This window comes from Aotus nancymaae, unplaced genomic scaffold (genome assembly GCF_030222135.1).
Source record: "Aotus nancymaae isolate 86718 unplaced genomic scaffold, 86718_ANA_hifiasm-v0.15.2.pri h1tg000057l, whole genome shotgun sequence".
Classification (NCBI taxonomy): domain Eukaryota; kingdom Metazoa; phylum Chordata; class Mammalia; order Primates; family Aotidae; genus Aotus; species Aotus nancymaae.
Genome location: NW_026988471.1, coordinates 25,206,065 through 25,222,750, shown reverse-complemented (window position 1 = coordinate 25,222,750; position 16,686 = coordinate 25,206,065). Strand labels below are relative to the sequence as shown.

The following is a 16,686-nucleotide window of genomic DNA, read 5'->3' as shown; positions in this document are numbered from 1 at the left end:
GTGAGCTGGACCGGTTAGCCGATGACGGGCAACTGGGAGACATGCAAATAGGCACCACCGCCTAAGACAGGGCAGGGGGACACAAGAGCTCCCTCTCCCAGTGATGGGTAAGGATAGAAGTGCCTCTGCATGGGTGATTCCCTGACCTAAGACAGGCACGGTCCCCTCAGGATATGCCATTCAGCCTCTCCTAATAAAATAATATTAATAAAAAGGGGGACCGGTGGGAAGCATCCGCCAGGCCCCTGTCTTATCAGCCAGGACAGGGACCTCTGCGGAACATCCGCCAGGCCTCTGTCTTATCAGCCAGGACAGGGACCTGTGGGAGGCATTTGCCAGACCTCTGTGATCCACAAGCCATGTGGTGCCCTGCAGTCTAGTCTCTGTTTCAAAAAGACAAATTACAGTTTACTAGAAATCATGTGACCGGACTTTCCCAACCGCAATGAGGACAGCACTCCTTCCCCTACCTCCCTTTCTTCCTCCTTTCTACCCTTCTTATACCGCTTTCCCCGGGTGAATAAGCGAGACTTGATCAGACTCCTGTCTTGTCTCCATTCTTCGCATCTCCTGCCCCATTTCCATCCCCACACCCTCTCCTTCGTCCTCGTTGTTTGTCCTGCAGGACGGGACAGTCTGGCGCCCAACGTGGGGCAAAGAGTACGAGGGATCCTGTGAGGGGTGTCGTCAGAAGCGGCCGAACCAGAACTCAGCAAGTCCAGAGAGGAGACGACGCGGGAGCCTGCTGCGGTCTCGCCCTCTGGTGAGTGGACGACGGTATCGTGGGTCAGGAAATCAGCCAACATATGAACAAATGTTCATACAAGGACTTAGTAAGACTTTAAAGGCGCGAGGAGTAAAGGTTAAAGCTAAGCAATTATGTAAATATTTTGATTATATTAAGGACATTTGTCCCTGGTTTCCTCAGGAGGGATCGATAGATGGAAAACGGTGGAAAAGAGTTGGAGATGCCCTTCGGGACTATTATAGTACATTCGGGCCCGAGAAGGTCCCAGTAACTGCCTTTTCTTATTGGAATTTAATAGATGAAATCATTTCTCAAAGGCATTCTGACCCACTAATTGCCAATGTGATTACTCAAGGAGAAACTTGCTTACAAGGCTCAAACAAAAATGTTTCCCCGGGACCTGGGTCCCAGGGGGAGGAATTAGGATCCCCAATTGAAACAAAGGGGGATAGTAAACCAAAACCCGAGGACGTCGATTTAATGTCTTTCGACAGCGACTCGGAAAAAGAGGAACAAAAGGAAGCCGCTGCAAAAGCTTCTTCCTGTTCCTTAGAAAAATTTGCAGAACGAGTGGCTAAGGGACTAAAAGAAAAACTAAAACACCCGAAGTATAGAAAGAGAATTATGTGGCTCATGGAAAGGGCCAAAAATTCTGATGATGAGGGAATAGACGAGGGAATTAACTGGGATGATCTTGAGGACGAGGCTGCACGTTATCATAATCCAGAATGGCCGCCATCTCAGAACCGCCCTCCGCCATACGCGGTGCAATCTTCCGCCCCCGCCTTGGCATTTCCAGCAGTAGACCCTCAAAGTGAAGTTCAGTCCAAAATAAATTACCTTTCCAGTACACCAGCTAAAGTAATGGAACCTTATTACCACATGGTAGCAAGCCTCATCATCAAAGGAAGAACCCTAGGAAAGGAATATTTTGGCCAGGAACCGGCTATTATAATCCAGCCTTATGCAAAGAATCAAGTCCATTGGCTTATGCAAAGTACTGAGATGTGGCCTATAGCGCTTGCTTCATTTACTGGAATTGTTGACAACCACTATCCACCTGATAAACTACTTGACTTTGTCAACAAACATGAGTTTATTTTCCCAAAAAACACAAAATCACAACCCATTCCTAATGGGGTTACGGTCTTCACCGATGGATCATCCACGGGGCTTGCAGCCTTTGTAGCTAAAAATCAAACTGTTAGTTTTCAATCCCACTCTTCCTCAGCTCAGCTAGCAGAATTACATGCAGTTATAGCAGCTTTTTCCACATTTCACAACAATCCTCTTAACGTTTATACTGACAGCGCATACATTGCTTTATCTACTCCCAACTTAGAAACGGCCCCCATTATCAGACAAGCATCCACTGCTGCCAAGTTATTTTATCAGCTTCAACAACTCTTAATCTCAAGAATTCATCCTTTCTATATTGGGCACTTGCGTGCTCACTCTGGTTTGCCTGGACCATTAGCCTCGGGAAATGCAAAGGCGGATCTGGCAACTCGTGTTCTCCTAGTACAAACCTCTACCACCACCAATCCCCTAGAGCAGGCACAGCATTCACACTCCCTACATCATCTCAATGCACAATCCCTCAGACTACTACATCACATCACTCGTGAACAGGCCCGACAAACAGTAAAAGCATGCACCCAATGTGCTCCACATTTGCCAGTTCCACACCTCGGGGTTAATCCCCGAGGTCTTGTCCCAAATGCCCTATGGCAAATGGACGTCACACACATCCCAGAATTTGGCAATCTTAAATTTGTACATGTCTGTGTTGACACCTGCAGCGGATACATCTTTGCTACCCTACAAACTGGAGAAGCTACAAAACACGTTATTGCACACCTTCTAGCTGCTTTTGCTTCGCTGGGATGCCCGCGTAAAATAAAAACTGATAATGGACCAGGTTACACTAGCACTGCCTTTAATCGATTTTGCACGCAACTGAGCATTCAACATGTTACAGGAATCCCATACAACCCACAAGGACAAGGAATAGTCGAAAGAACTCACCTCACACTCAAAACAACTTTAAATAAAATAAAAAAGGGGAAATGGTACCCCCATAAGGGGTCCCCAAGAAACCTCGTATCACACTCTTTATTCAAAATTTTTTAACTTTGGACAACGAAGGACGTTCCGCTGCCGAACGGCATTGGCATTCCACGTCGCAGAAGCAATATGCCTCTGTGTTACGGAAAGACCCTATGACAGGCGTTTGGCATGGACCCGACCCTGTCCCCATTTGGGGCAGAGGATCAGTATGTGTGTACGCGAAAGAGGTTGATTCAGCCAGATGGCTTCCAGAAAGATTGGTTAAACAAATGGACACCAAAGCCACAGAAAATACTCATAGCAATACTCCCAGGGAGAATATGGAACCCTGAGGATTATCTGGTTTTCCCGTACAGGCCACGAAGATGCTGATTCTTGCCGTCCTTCTGACCGCTCTCTTCCCTGGAACCCGTGCAGGCTTCGGCGGTACATACGACATCAACCAGGTACTGCAGGCAGCGTACGGTAACCCCTGTGACTGCTCAACTACAGCCGAGAAGCCCCCAGAAGCATATGTTCAATCCCAGGATTGCTCAGACAAGACAGCTTATCTTACTAATGGGAAAACAAGTACTGGTATAGGTGCAAAACCCCATTATGTATGTACTAGAAAGGCAATAGTCGCCATAGTACCCCCTGGCTCCCCCTTACCCAAATGCAACTGTTCTGATTATAATACCCCTTCTGTTCACTCGTCATGCTATAAGTCAGTTGCACAATGCCAACATAAAAACCAGACGTATTTCACCGCGGTCCTACTTTCTAAGCGTGCAAAGACATTTGGGGGAGATTACACCATCCCATCCCCCTATGGTGTCTCTTATAAGCTCGCTCAAGCCTCTTGCCCCAGCAATAAAGTTGGACAGACCATCTGTTGGTCATCCTCTCCCCAGGTCGGTGTTAGTGATGGGGGAGGACCGCATGACCAGATGAAGGCTCACCATGTTAGAAAAACCTTGCAAGCCTTGTTTCCATCTCTATCATACCATCCCCTAGCCCTACCAAGGCCTAGATCCCAAGATCTGAGTTCAAATACCCGAAGCATTCTAGAAGCTATGCACAAGGCTCTCAATGATTCTGGATATTTAAACAACTCAGATTGCTGGCTTTGTATGACGTTTGGCCCCCCTCTTCCCATAGCAATACCTAGTAATTCAATATCTGGTGCTACAAATGGAACATATAGCCTCCCTTTTCCTGTCCAGTTGCATCATATCAACTGCATCAATGTCACCTGCGTGAGTAAACCCCCTAGAAACAATTCCTTTGACCTGGACGTAGGGTCGGTATGGCTCGCTTGCAATTGCTCTAACCATACCAATGTTAGTCAAGAAATCTTTTCCCCACCGGGTCAAGTTTTTGTATGTGGCAACAACCTAGCTTATACTTATCTCCCTAACAATTGGACTGGCAGTTGCTTACCTGCCTTCCTTCTGCCAGAGGCCAGTGTCCTTCCCGGAGACACAGCCGTACCCATTCCCAGTTTTGATTTCTTAGCAGGGCGTAGAAAAAGAGCTTTACAGTTCCTCCCATTCCTAGCCGCCCTGGGAGTGACTGCTGGAGTTGGAACCGGTACCGCAGGGTTAAGCTATTCCCTACGTTCTTACCAAGCTCTCTCTGAGCAACTTATCAATGATGTGGGGGTGCTTTCAGGAACCATAAATATTATTCAAAATCAAATACACTCTCTCGCAGAAGTTGTCCTCCGGAATCGCCGTGGACTGGATCTTCTCACCGCCGAGAAGGGAGGAATATGCCTGGCTCTTGGAGAAAAGTGCTGTTTTTACGTCAATCAGTCAGGAATTGTTAGCGACAAGATAAAAGCCTTGCAAGAAGATTTGGCAAGAAGGAGAAAAGCGCTTGCTGATAACCCACTTTGGGGAGGGTGGAATGGTCTTCTTCCCTATGTCCTCCCCCTTCTCGGCCCACTGCTTGGCCTCCTTCTCCTCCTTTCTATTGGGCCGGTCATATTTAATAAAGTCATGGCATTTATTAGGACACAGATCGAGGCTATAAAAATGCAGCCCTTACAGGTCCCCTATCACAAGCTGGAGATGGCTGAACGAGAACTAGAGATGGGCTTAAGGAACAATGGTACTATCAGTACTGCCTACCGCCTCTAAACCTGGTGAGCTGGACCGGTTAGCCGATGACGGGCAACTGGGAGACATGCAAATAGGCACCACCGCCTAAGACAGGGCAGGGGGACACAAGAGCTCCCTCTCCCAGTGATGGGTAAGGATAGAAGTGCCTCTGCATGCGTAATTCCCTGACCTAAGACAGGCACGGTCCCCTCAGGATATGCCATTCAGCCTCTCCTAATAAAATAATATTAATAAAAAGGGGGACCGGTGGGAAGCATCCGCCAGGCCCCTGTCTTATCAGCCAGGACAGGGACCTCTGCGGAACATCCGCCAGGCCTCTGTCTTATCAGCCAGGACAGGGACCTGTGGGAGGCATTTGCCAGACCTCTGTGATCCACAAGCCATGTGGTGCCCTGCAGTCTAGTCTCTGTTTCAAAATGACAAATTACAGTTTACTAGAAATCATGTGACCGGACTTTCCCAACCGCAATGAGGACAGCAATCCTTCCCCTACCTCCCTTTCTTCCTCCTTTCTACCCTTCTTATACCGCTTTCCCCGGGTGAATAAGCGGGACTTGATCAGACTCCTGTCTTGTGCAAGTGCTGTTTTTACGTCAATCAGTCAGGAATTGTTAGCGACAAGATAAAAGCCTTGCAAGAAGATTTGGCAAGAAGGAGAAAAGCGCTTGCTGATAACCCACTTTGGGGAGGGTGGAATGGTCTTCTTCCCTATGTCCTCCCCCTTCTCGGCCCACTGCTTGGCCTCCTTCTCCTCCTTTCTATTGGGCCGGTCATATTTAATAAAGTCATGGCATTTATTAGGACACAGATCGAGGCTATAAAAATGCAGCCCTTACAGGTCCCCTATCACAAGCTGGAGATGGCTGAACGAGAACTAGAGATGGGCTTAAGGAACAATGGTACTATCAGTACTGCCTACCGCCTCTAAACCTGGTGAGCTGGACCGGTTAGCCGATGACGGGCAACTGGGAGACATGCAAATAGGCACCACCGCCTAAGACAGGGCAGGGGGACACAAGAGCTCCCTCTCCCAGTGATGGGTAAGGATAGAAGTGCCTCTGCATGGGTGATTCCCTGACCTAAGACAGGCACGGTCCCCTCAGGATATGCCATTCAGCCTCTCCTAATAAAATAATATTAATAAAAAGGGGGACCGGTGGGAAGCATCCGCCAGGCCCCTGTCTTATCAGCCAGGACAGGGACCTCTGCGGAACATCCGCCAGGCCTCTGTCTTATCAGCCAGGACAGGGACCTGTGGGAGGCATTTGCCAGACCTCTGTGATCCACAAGCCATGTGGTGCCCTGCAGTCTAGTCTCTGTTTCAAAAAGACAAATTACAGTTTACTAGAAATCATGTGACCGGACTTTCCCAACCGCAATGAGGACAGCACTCCTTCCCCTACCTCCCTTTCTTCCTCCTTTCTACCCTTCTTATACCGCTTTCCCCGGGTGAATAAGCGAGACTTGATCAGACTCCTGTCTTGTCTCCATTCTTCGCATCTCCTGCCCCATTTCCATCCCCACACCCTCTCCTTCGTCCTCGTTGTTTGTCCTGCAGGACGGGACAGTCTGGCGCCCAACGTGGGGCAAAGAGTACGAGGGATCCTGTGAGGGGTGTCGTCAGAAGCGGCCGAACCAGAACTCAGCAAGTCCAGAGAGGAGACGACGCGGGAGCCTGCTGCGGTCTCGCCCTCTGGTGAGTGGACGACGGTATCGTGGGTCAGGAAATCAGCCAACATATGAACAAATGTTCATACAAGGACTTAGTAAGACTTTAAAGGCGCGAGGAGTAAAGGTTAAAGCTAAGCAATTATGTAAATATTTTGATTATATTAAGGACATTTGTCCCTGGTTTCCTCAGGAGGGATCGATAGATGGAAAACGGTGGAAAAGAGTTGGAGATGCCCTTCGGGACTATTATAGTACATTCGGGCCCGAGAAGGTCCCAGTAACTGCCTTTTCTTATTGGAATTTAATAGATGAAATCATTTCTCAAAGGCATTCTGACCCACTAATTGCCAATGTGATTACTCAAGGAGAAACTTGCTTACAAGGCTCAAACAAAAATGTTTCCCCGGGACCTGGGTCCCAGGGGGAGGAATTAGGATCCCCAATTGAAACAAAGGGGGATAGTAAACCAAAACCCGAGGACGTCGATTTAATGTCTTTCGACAGCGACTCGGAAAAAGAGGAACAAAAGGAAGCCGCTGCAAAAGCTTCTTCCTGTTCCTTAGAAAAATTTGCAGAACGAGTGGCTAAGGGACTAAAAGAAAAACTAAAACACCCGAAGTATAGAAAGAGAATTATGTGGCTCATGGAAAGGGCCAAAAATTCTGATGATGAGGGAATAGACGAGGGAATTAACTGGGATGATCTTGAGGACGAGGCTGCACGTTATCATAATCCAGAATGGCCGCCATCTCAGAACCGCCCTCCGCCATACGCGGTGCAATCTTCCGCCCCCGCCTTGGCATTTCCAGCAGTAGACCCTCAAAGTGAAGTTCAGTCCAAAATAAATTACCTTTCCAGTACACCAGCTAAAGTAATGGAACCTTATTACCACATGGTAGCAAGCCTCATCATCAAAGGAAGAACCCTAGGAAAGGAATATTTTGGCCAGGAACCGGCTATTATAATCCAGCCTTATGCAAAGAATCAAGTCCATTGGCTTATGCAAAGTACTGAGATGTGGCCTATAGCGCTTGCTTCATTTACTGGAATTGTTGACAACCACTATCCACCTGATAAACTACTTGACTTTGTCAACAAACATGAGTTTATTTTCCCAAAAAACACAAAATCACAACCCATTCCTAATGGGGTTACGGTCTTCACCGATGGATCATCCACGGGGCTTGCAGCCTTTGTAGCTAAAAATCAAACTGTTAGTTTTCAATCCCACTCTTCCTCAGCTCAGCTAGCAGAATTACATGCAGTTATAGCAGCTTTTTCCACATTTCACAACAATCCTCTTAACGTTTATACTGACAGCGCATACATTGCTTTATCTACTCCCAACTTAGAAACGGCCCCCATTATCAGACAAGCATCCACTGCTGCCAAGTTATTTTATCAGCTTCAACAACTCTTAATCTCAAGAATTCATCCTTTCTATATTGGGCACTTGCGTGCTCACTCTGGTTTGCCTGGACCATTAGCCTCGGGAAATGCAAAGGCGGATCTGGCAACTCGTGTTCTCCTAGTACAAACCTCTACCACCACCAATCCCCTAGAGCAGGCACAGCATTCACACTCCCTACATCATCTCAATGCACAATCCCTCAGACTACTACATCACATCACTCGTGAACAGGCCCGACAAACAGTAAAAGCATGCACCCAATGTGCTCCACATTTGCCAGTTCCACACCTCGGGGTTAATCCCCGAGGTCTTGTCCCAAATGCCCTATGGCAAATGGACGTCACACACATCCCAGAATTTGGCAATCTTAAATTTGTACATGTCTGTGTTGACACCTGCAGCGGATACATCTTTGCTACCCTACAAACTGGAGAAGCTACAAAACACGTTATTGCACACCTTCTAGCTGCTTTTGCTTCGCTGGGATGCCCGCGTAAAATAAAAACTGATAATGGACCAGGTTACACTAGCACTGCCTTTAATCGATTTTGCACGCAACTGAGCATTCAACATGTTACAGGAATCCCATACAACCCACAAGGACAAGGAATAGTCGAAAGAACTCACCTCACACTCAAAACAACTTTAAATAAAATAAAAAAGGGGAAATGGTACCCCCATAAGGGGTCCCCAAGAAACCTCGTATCACACTCTTTATTCAAAATTTTTTAACTTTGGACAACGAAGGACGTTCCGCTGCCGAACGGCATTGGCATTCCACGTCGCAGAAGCAATATGCCTCTGTGTTACGGAAAGACCCTATGACAGGCGTTTGGCATGGACCCGACCCTGTCCCCATTTGGGGCAGAGGATCAGTATGTGTGTACGCGAAAGAGGTTGATTCAGCCAGATGGCTTCCAGAAAGATTGGTTAAACAAATGGACACCAAAGCCACAGAAAATACTCATAGCAATACTCCCAGGGAGAATATGGAACCCTGAGGATTATCTGGTTTTCCCGTACAGGCCACGAAGATGCTGATTCTTGCCGTCCTTCTGACCGCTCTCTTCCCTGGAACCCGTGCAGGCTTCGGCGGTACATACGACATCAACCAGGTACTGCAGGCAGCGTACGGTAACCCCTGTGACTGCTCAACTACAGCCGAGAAGCCCCCAGAAGCATATGTTCAATCCCAGGATTGCTCAGACAAGACAGCTTATCTTACTAATGGGAAAACAAGTACTGGTATAGGTGCAAAACCCCATTATGTATGTACTAGAAAGGCAATAGTCGCCATAGTACCCCCTGGCTCCCCCTTACCCAAATGCAACTGTTCTGATTATAATACCCCTTCTGTTCACTCGTCATGCTATAAGTCAGTTGCACAATGCCAACATAAAAACCAGACGTATTTCACCGCGGTCCTACTTTCTAAGCGTGCAAAGACATTTGGGGGAGATTACACCATCCCATCCCCCTATGGTGTCTCTTATAAGCTCGCTCAAGCCTCTTGCCCCAGCAATAAAGTTGGACAGACCATCTGTTGGTCATCCTCTCCCCAGGTCGGTGTTAGTGATGGGGGAGGACCGCATGACCAGATGAAGGCTCACCATGTTAGAAAAACCTTGCAAGCCTTGTTTCCATCTCTATCATACCATCCCCTAGCCCTACCAAGGCCTAGATCCCAAGATCTGAGTTCAAATACCCGAAGCATTCTAGAAGCTATGCACAAGGCTCTCAATGATTCTGGATATTTAAACAACTCAGATTGCTGGCTTTGTATGACGTTTGGCCCCCCTCTTCCCATAGCAATACCTAGTAATTCAATATCTGGTGCTACAAATGGAACATATAGCCTCCCTTTTCCTGTCCAGTTGCATCATATCAACTGCATCAATGTCACCTGCGTGAGTAAACCCCCTAGAAACAATTCCTTTGACCTGGACGTAGGGTCGGTATGGCTCGCTTGCAATTGCTCTAACCATACCAATGTTAGTCAAGAAATCTTTTCCCCACCGGGTCAAGTTTTTGTATGTGGCAACAACCTAGCTTATACTTATCTCCCTAACAATTGGACTGGCAGTTGCTTACCTGCCTTCCTTCTGCCAGAGGCCAGTGTCCTTCCCGGAGACACAGCCGTACCCATTCCCAGTTTTGATTTCTTAGCAGGGCGTAGAAAAAGAGCTTTACAGTTCCTCCCATTCCTAGCCGCCCTGGGAGTGACTGCTGGAGTTGGAACCGGTACCGCAGGGTTAAGCTATTCCCTACGTTCTTACCAAGCTCTCTCTGAGCAACTTATCAATGATGTGGGGGTGCTTTCAGGAACCATAAATATTATTCAAAATCAAATACACTCTCTCGCAGAAGTTGTCCTCCGGAATCGCCGTGGACTGGATCTTCTCACCGCCGAGAAGGGAGGAATATGCCTGGCTCTTGGAGAAAAGTGCTGTTTTTACGTCAATCAGTCAGGAATTGTTAGCGACAAGATAAAAGCCTTGCAAGAAGATTTGGCAAGAAGGAGAAAAGCGCTTGCTGATAACCCACTTTGGGGAGGGTGGAATGGTCTTCTTCCCTATGTCCTCCCCCTTCTCGGCCCACTGCTTGGCCTCCTTCTCCTCCTTTCTATTGGGCCGGTCATATTTAATAAAGTCATGGCATTTATTAGGACACAGATCGAGGCTATAAAAATGCAGCCCTTACAGGTCCCCTATCACAAGCTGGAGATGGCTGAACGAGAACTAGAGATGGGCTTAAGGAACAATGGTACTATCAGTACTGCCTACCGCCTCTAAACCTGGTGAGCTGGACCGGTTAGCCGATGACGGGCAACTGGGAGACATGCAAATAGGCACCACCGCCTAAGACAGGGCAGGGGGACACAAGAGCTCCCTCTCCCAGTGATGGGTAAGGATAGAAGTGCCTCTGCATGGGTGATTCCCTGACCTAAGACAGGCACGGTCCCCTCAGGATATGCCATTCAGCCTCTCCTAATAAAATAATATTAATAAAAAGGGGGACCGGTGGGAAGCATCCGCCAGTCCCCTGTCTTATCAGCCAGGACAGGGACCTCTGCGGAACATCCGCCAGGCCTCTGTCTTATCAGCCAGGACAGGGACCTGTGGGAGGCATTTGCCAGACCTCTGTGATCCACAAGCCATGTGGTGCCCTGCAGTCTAGTCTCTGTTTCAAAATGACAAATTACAGTTTACTAGAAATCATGTGACCGGACTTTCCCAACCGCAATGAGGACAGCACTCCTTCCCCTACCTCCCTTTCTTCCTCCTTTCTACCCTTCTTATACCGCTTTCCCCGGGTGAATAAGCGGGACTTGATCAGACTCCTGTCTTGTGCAAGTGCTGTTTTTACGTCAATCAGTCAGGAATTGTTAGCGACAAGATAAAAGCCTTGCAAGAAGATTTGGCAAGAAGGAGAAAAGCGCTTGCTGATAACCCACTTTGGGGAGGGTGGAATGGTCTTCTTCCCTATGTCCTCCCCCTTCTCGGCCCACTGCTTGGCCTCCTTCTCCTCCTTTCTATTGGGCCGGTCATATTTAATAAAGTCATGGCATTTATTAGGACACAGATCGAGGCTATAAAAATGCAGCCCTTACAGGTCCCCTATCACAAGCTGGAGATGGCTGAACGAGAACTAGAGATGGGCTTAAGGAACAATGGTACTATCAGTACTGCCTACTGCCTCTAAACCTGGTGAGCTGGACCGGTTAGCCGATGACGGGCAACTGGGAGACATGCAAATAGGCACCACCGCCTAAGACAGGGCAGGGGGACACAAGAGCTCCCTCTCCCAGTGATGGGTAAGGATAGAAGTGCCTCTGCATGCGTGATTCCCTGACCTAAGACAGGCACGGTCCCCTCAGGATATGCCATTCAGCCTCTCCTAATAAAATAATATTAATAAAAAGGGGGACCGGTGGGAAGCATCCGCCAGGCCCCTGTCTTATCAGCCAGGACAGGGACCTCTGCGGAACATCCGCCAGGCCTCTGTCTTATCAGCCAGGACAGGGACCTGTGGGAGGCATTTGCCAGACCTCTGTGATCCACAAGCCATGTGGTGCCCTGCAGTCTAGTCTCTGTTTCAAAAAGACAAATTACAGTTTACTAGAAATCATGTGACCGGAATTTCCCAACCGCAATGAGGACAGCACTCCTTCCCCTACCTCCCTTTCTTCCTCCTTTCTACCCTTCTTATACCGCTTTCCCCGGGTGAATAAGCGAGACTTGATCAGACTCCTGTCTTGTCTCCATTCTTCGCATCTCCTGCCCCATTTCCATCCCCACACCCTCTCCTTCGTCCTCGTTGTTTGTCCTGCAGGACGGGACAGTCTGGCGCCCAACGTGGGGCAAAGAGTACGAGGGATCCTGTGAGGGGTGTCGTCAGAAGCGGCCGAACCAGAACTCAGCAAGTCCAGAGAGGAGACGACGCGGGAGCCTGCTGCGGTCTCGCCCTCTGGTGAGTGGACGACGGTATCGTGGGTCAGGAAATCAGCCAACATATGAACAAATGTTCATACAAGGACTTAGTAAGACTTTAAAGGCGCGAGGAGTAAAGGTTAAAGCTAAGCAATTATGTAAATATTTTGATTATATTAAGGACATTTGTCCCTGGTTTCCTCAGGAGGGATCGATAGATGGAAAACGGTGGAAAAGAGTTGGAGATGCCCTTCGGGACTATTATAGTACATTCGGGCCCGAGAAGGTCCCAGTAACTGCCTTTTCTTATTGGAATTTAATAGATGAAATCATTTCTCAAAGGCATTCTGACCCACTAATTGCCAATGTGATTACTCAAGGAGAAACTTGCTTACAAGGCTCAAACAAAAATGTTTCCCCGGGACCTGGGTCCCAGGGGGAGGAATTAGGATCCCCAATTGAAACAAAGGGGGATAGTAAACCAAAACCCGAGGACGTCGATTTAATGTCTTTCGACAGCGACTCGGAAAAAGAGGAACAAAAGGAAGCCGCTGCAAAAGCTTCTTCCTGTTCCTTAGAAAAATTTGCAGAACGAGTGGCTAAGGGACTAAAAGAAAAACTAAAACACCCGAAGTATAGAAAGAGAATTATGTGGCTCATGGAAAGGGCCAAAAATTCTGATGATGAGGGAATAGACGAGGGAATTAACTGGGATGATCTTGAGGACGAGGCTGCACGTTATCATAATCCAGAATGGCCGCCATCTCAGAACCGCCCTCCGCCATACGCGGTGCAATCTTCCGCCCCCGCCTTGGCATTTCCAGCAGTAGACCCTCAAAGTGAAGTTCAGTCCAAAATAAATTACCTTTCCAGTACACCAGCTAAAGTAATGGAACCTTATTACCACATGGTAGCAAGCCTCATCATCAAAGGAAGAACCCTAGGAAAGGAATATTTTGGCCAGGAACTGGCTATTATAATCCAGCCTTATGCAAAGAATCAAGTCCATTGGCTTATGCAAAGTACTGAGATGTGGCCTATAGCGCTTGCTTCATTTACTGGAATTGTTGACAACCACTATCCACCTGATAAACTACTTGACTTTGTCAACAAACATGAGTTTATTTTCCCAAAAAACACAAAATCACAACCCATTCCTAATGGGGTTACGGTCTTCACCGATGGATCATCCACGGGGCTTGCAGCCTTTGTAGCTAAAAATCAAACTGTTAGTTTTCAATCCCACTCTTCCTCAGCTCAGCTAGCAGAATTACATGCAGTTATAGCAGCTTTTTCCACATTTCACAACAATCCTCTTAACGTTTATACTGACAGCGCATACATTGCTTTATCTACTCCCAACTTAGAAACGGCCCCCATTATCAGACAAGCATCCACTGCTGCCAAGTTATTTTATCAGCTTCAACAACTCTTAATCTCAAGAATTCATCCTTTCTATATTGGGCACTTGCGTGCTCACTCTGGTTTGCCTGGACCATTAGCCTCGGGAAATGCAAAGGCGGATCTGGCAACTCGTGTTCTCCTAGTACAAACCTCTACCACCACCAATCCCCTAGAGCAGGCACAGCATTCACACTCCCTACATCATCTCAATGCACAATCCCTCAGACTACTACATCACATCACTCGTGAACAGGCCCGACAAACAGTAAAAGCATGCACCCAATGTGCTCCACATTTGCCAGTTCCACACCTCGGGGTTAATCCCCGAGGTCTTGTCCCAAATGCCCTATGGCAAATGGACGTCACACACATCCCAGAATTTGGCAATCTTAAATTTGTACATGTCTGTGTTGACACCTGCAGCGGATACATCTTTGCTACCCTACAAACTGGAGAAGCTACAAAACACGTTATTGCACACCTTCTAGCTGCTTTTGCTTCGCTGGGATGCCCGCGTAAAATAAAAACTGATAATGGACCAGGTTACACTAGCACTGCCTTTAATCGATTTTGCACGCAACTGAGCATTCAACATGTTACAGGAATCCCATACAACCCACAAGGACAAGGAATAGTCGAAAGAACTCACCTCACACTCAAAACAACTTTAAATAAAATAAAAAAGGGGAAATGGTACCCCCATAAGGGGTCCCCAAGAAACCTCGTATCACACTCTTTATTCAAAATTTTTTAACTTTGGACAACGAAGGACGTTCCGCTGCCGAACGGCATTGGCATTCCACGTCGCAGAAGCAATATGCCTCTGTGTTACGGAAAGACCCTATGACAGGCGTTTGGCATGGACCCGACCCTGTCCCCATTTGGGGCAGAGGATCAGTATGTGTGTACGCGAAAGAGGTTGATTCAGCCAGATGGCTTCCAGAAAGATTGGTTAAACAAATGGACACCAAAGCCACAGAAAATACTCATAGCAATACTCCCAGGGAGAATATGGAACCCTGAGGATTATCTGGTTTTCCCATACAGGCCACGAAGATGCTGATTCTTGCCGTCCTTCTGACCGCTCTCTTCCCTGGAACCCGTGCAGGCTTCGGCGGTACATACGACATCAACCAGGTACTGCAGGCAGCGTACGGTAACCCCTGTGACTGCTCAACTACAGCCGAGAAGCCCCCAGAAGCATATGTTCAATCCCAGGATTGCTCAGACAAGACAGCTTATCTTACTAATGGGAAAACAAGTACTGGTATAGGTGCAAAACCCCATTATGTATGTACTAGAAAGGCAATAGTCGCCATAGTACCCCCTGGCTCCCCCTTACCCAAATGCAACTGTTCTGATTATAATACCCCTTCTGTTCACTCGTCATGCTATAAGTCAGTTGCACAATGCCAACATAAAAACCAGACGTATTTCACCGCGGTCCTACTTTCTAAGCGTGCAAAGACATTTGGGGGAGATTACACCATCCCATCCCCCTATGGTGTCTCTTATAAGCTCGCTCAAGCCTCTTGCCCCAGCAATAAAGTTGGACAGACCATCTGTTGGTCATCCTCTCCCCAGGTCGGTGTTAGTGATGGGGGAGGACCGCATGACCAGATGAAGGCTCACCATGTTAGAAAAACCTTGCAAGCCTTGTTTCCATCTCTATCATACCATCCCCTAGCCCTACCAAGGCCTAGATCCCAAGATCTGAGTTCAAATACCCGAAGCATTCTAGAAGCTATGCACAAGGCTCTCAATGATTCTGGATATTTAAACAACTCAGATTGCTGGCTTTGTATGACGTTTGGCCCCCCTCTTCCCATAGCAATACCTAGTAATTCAATATCTGGTGCTACAAATGGAACATATAGCCTCCCTTTTCCTGTCCAGTTGCATCATATCAACTGCATCAATGTCACCTGCGTGAGTAAACCCCCTAGAAACAATTCCTTTGACCTGGACGTAGGGTCGGTATGGCTCGCTTGCAATTGCTCTAACCATACCAATGTTAGTCAAGAAATCTTTTCCCCACCGGGTCAAGTTTTTGTATGTGGCAACAACCTAGCTTATACTTATCTCCCTAACAATTGGACTGGCAGTTGCTTACCTGCCTTCCTTCTGCCAGAGGCCAGTGTCCTTCCCGGAGACACAGCCGTACCCATTCCCAGTTTTGATTTCTTAGCAGGGCGTAGAAAAAGAGCTTTACAGTTCCTCCCATTCCTAGCCGCCCTGGGAGTGACTGCTGGAGTTGGAACCGGTACCGCAGGGTTAAGCTATTCCCTACGTTCTTACCAAGCTCTCTCTGAGCAACTTATCAATGATGTGGGGGTGCTTTCAGGAACCATAAATATTATTCAAAATCAAATACACTCTCTCGCAGAAGTTGTCCTCCAGAATCGCCGTGGACTGGATCTTCTCACCGCCGAGAAGGGAGGAATATGCCTGGCTCTTGGAGAAAAGTGCTGTTTTTACATCAATCAGTCAGGAATTGTTAGCGACAAGATAAAAGCCTTGCAAGAAGATTTGGCAAGAAGGAGAAAAGCGCTTGCTGATAACCCACTTTGGGGAGGGTGGAATGGTCTTCTTCCCTATGTCCTCCCCCTTCTCGGCCCACTGCTTGGCCTCCTTCTCCTCCTTTCTATTGGGCCGGTCATATTTAATAAAGTCATGGCATTTATTAGGACACAGATCGAGGCTATAAAAATGCAGCCCTTACAGGTCCCCTATCACAAGCTGGAGATGGCTGAACGAGAACTAGAGATGGGCTTAAGGAACAATGGTACTATCAGTACTGCCTACCGCCTCTAAACCTGGTGAGCTGGACCGGTTAGCCGATGACGG

The 16,686-nt window shown here is 47.7% G+C and overlaps 3 protein-coding genes across 3 annotated transcripts; all 3 read left to right on the top strand.

Moving 5' to 3' along the window:
- Nucleotides 1–103: 103 nt before the first annotated feature.
- Nucleotides 104–4,982, top strand: LOC135269640 (syncytin-2-like). Its single transcript, XM_064363769.1, has 4 exons — nucleotides 104–107; nucleotides 680–763; nucleotides 3,175–3,264; nucleotides 3,959–4,982. Exons 1-4 carry the CDS (start codon nucleotides 104–106, stop codon nucleotides 4,939–4,941), a joined length of 1,161 nt encoding a protein of 386 aa, XP_064219839.1. The 3' UTR covers nucleotides 4,942–4,982.
- Nucleotides 4,983–5,819: 837 nt separating this feature from the next.
- Nucleotides 5,820–10,845, top strand: LOC135269639 (syncytin-2-like). The gene is made up of 4 exons (XM_064363768.1): nucleotides 5,820–5,856; nucleotides 6,536–6,619; nucleotides 9,031–9,120; nucleotides 9,815–10,845. The coding sequence occupies exons 1-4, from the start codon at nucleotides 5,820–5,822 to the stop codon at nucleotides 10,795–10,797; spliced, it is 1,194 nt and encodes a 397-aa protein (XP_064219838.1). The 3' UTR covers nucleotides 10,798–10,845.
- Nucleotides 10,846–11,602: 757 nt separating this feature from the next.
- On the top strand, nucleotides 11,603–16,653 carry LOC135269638 (syncytin-2-like). The gene is made up of 4 exons (XM_064363767.1): nucleotides 11,603–11,678; nucleotides 12,392–12,475; nucleotides 14,887–14,976; nucleotides 15,671–16,653. The coding sequence occupies exons 1-4, from the start codon at nucleotides 11,603–11,605 to the stop codon at nucleotides 16,651–16,653; spliced, it is 1,233 nt and encodes a 410-aa protein (XP_064219837.1).
- Nucleotides 16,654–16,686: the final 33 nt, after the last annotated feature.

Coding starts and splice junctions, on each gene's coding strand:
- LOC135269640 (XM_064363769.1), top strand. Junction 764..3,174: donor TGCTGCGGTCTCGCCCTCTG/GTGAGTGGACGA, acceptor TTTCCCGTACAG/GCCACGAAGATGCTGATTCT. Junction 3,265..3,958: donor GTACATACGACATCAACCAG/GTACTGCAGGCA, acceptor CTCTTCCCATAG/CAATACCTAGTAATTCAATA.
- LOC135269638 (XM_064363767.1), top strand. CDS start 11,603: ATGCAGCCCTTACAGGTCCCCTATCACAAGCTGGAGATGGCTGAACGA. Junction 11,679..12,391: donor GATGGGCTTAAGGAACAATG/GTACTATCAGTA, acceptor GGATCCTGTGAG/GGGTGTCGTCAGAAGCGGCC. Junction 12,476..14,886: donor TGCTGCGGTCTCGCCCTCTG/GTGAGTGGACGA, acceptor TTTCCCATACAG/GCCACGAAGATGCTGATTCT.
- LOC135269639 (XM_064363768.1), top strand. CDS start 5,820: ATGGTACTATCAGTACTGCCTACCGCCTCTAAACCTG. Junction 5,857..6,535: donor GCCTACCGCCTCTAAACCTG/GTGAGCTGGACC, acceptor GGATCCTGTGAG/GGGTGTCGTCAGAAGCGGCC. Junction 6,620..9,030: donor TGCTGCGGTCTCGCCCTCTG/GTGAGTGGACGA, acceptor TTTCCCGTACAG/GCCACGAAGATGCTGATTCT.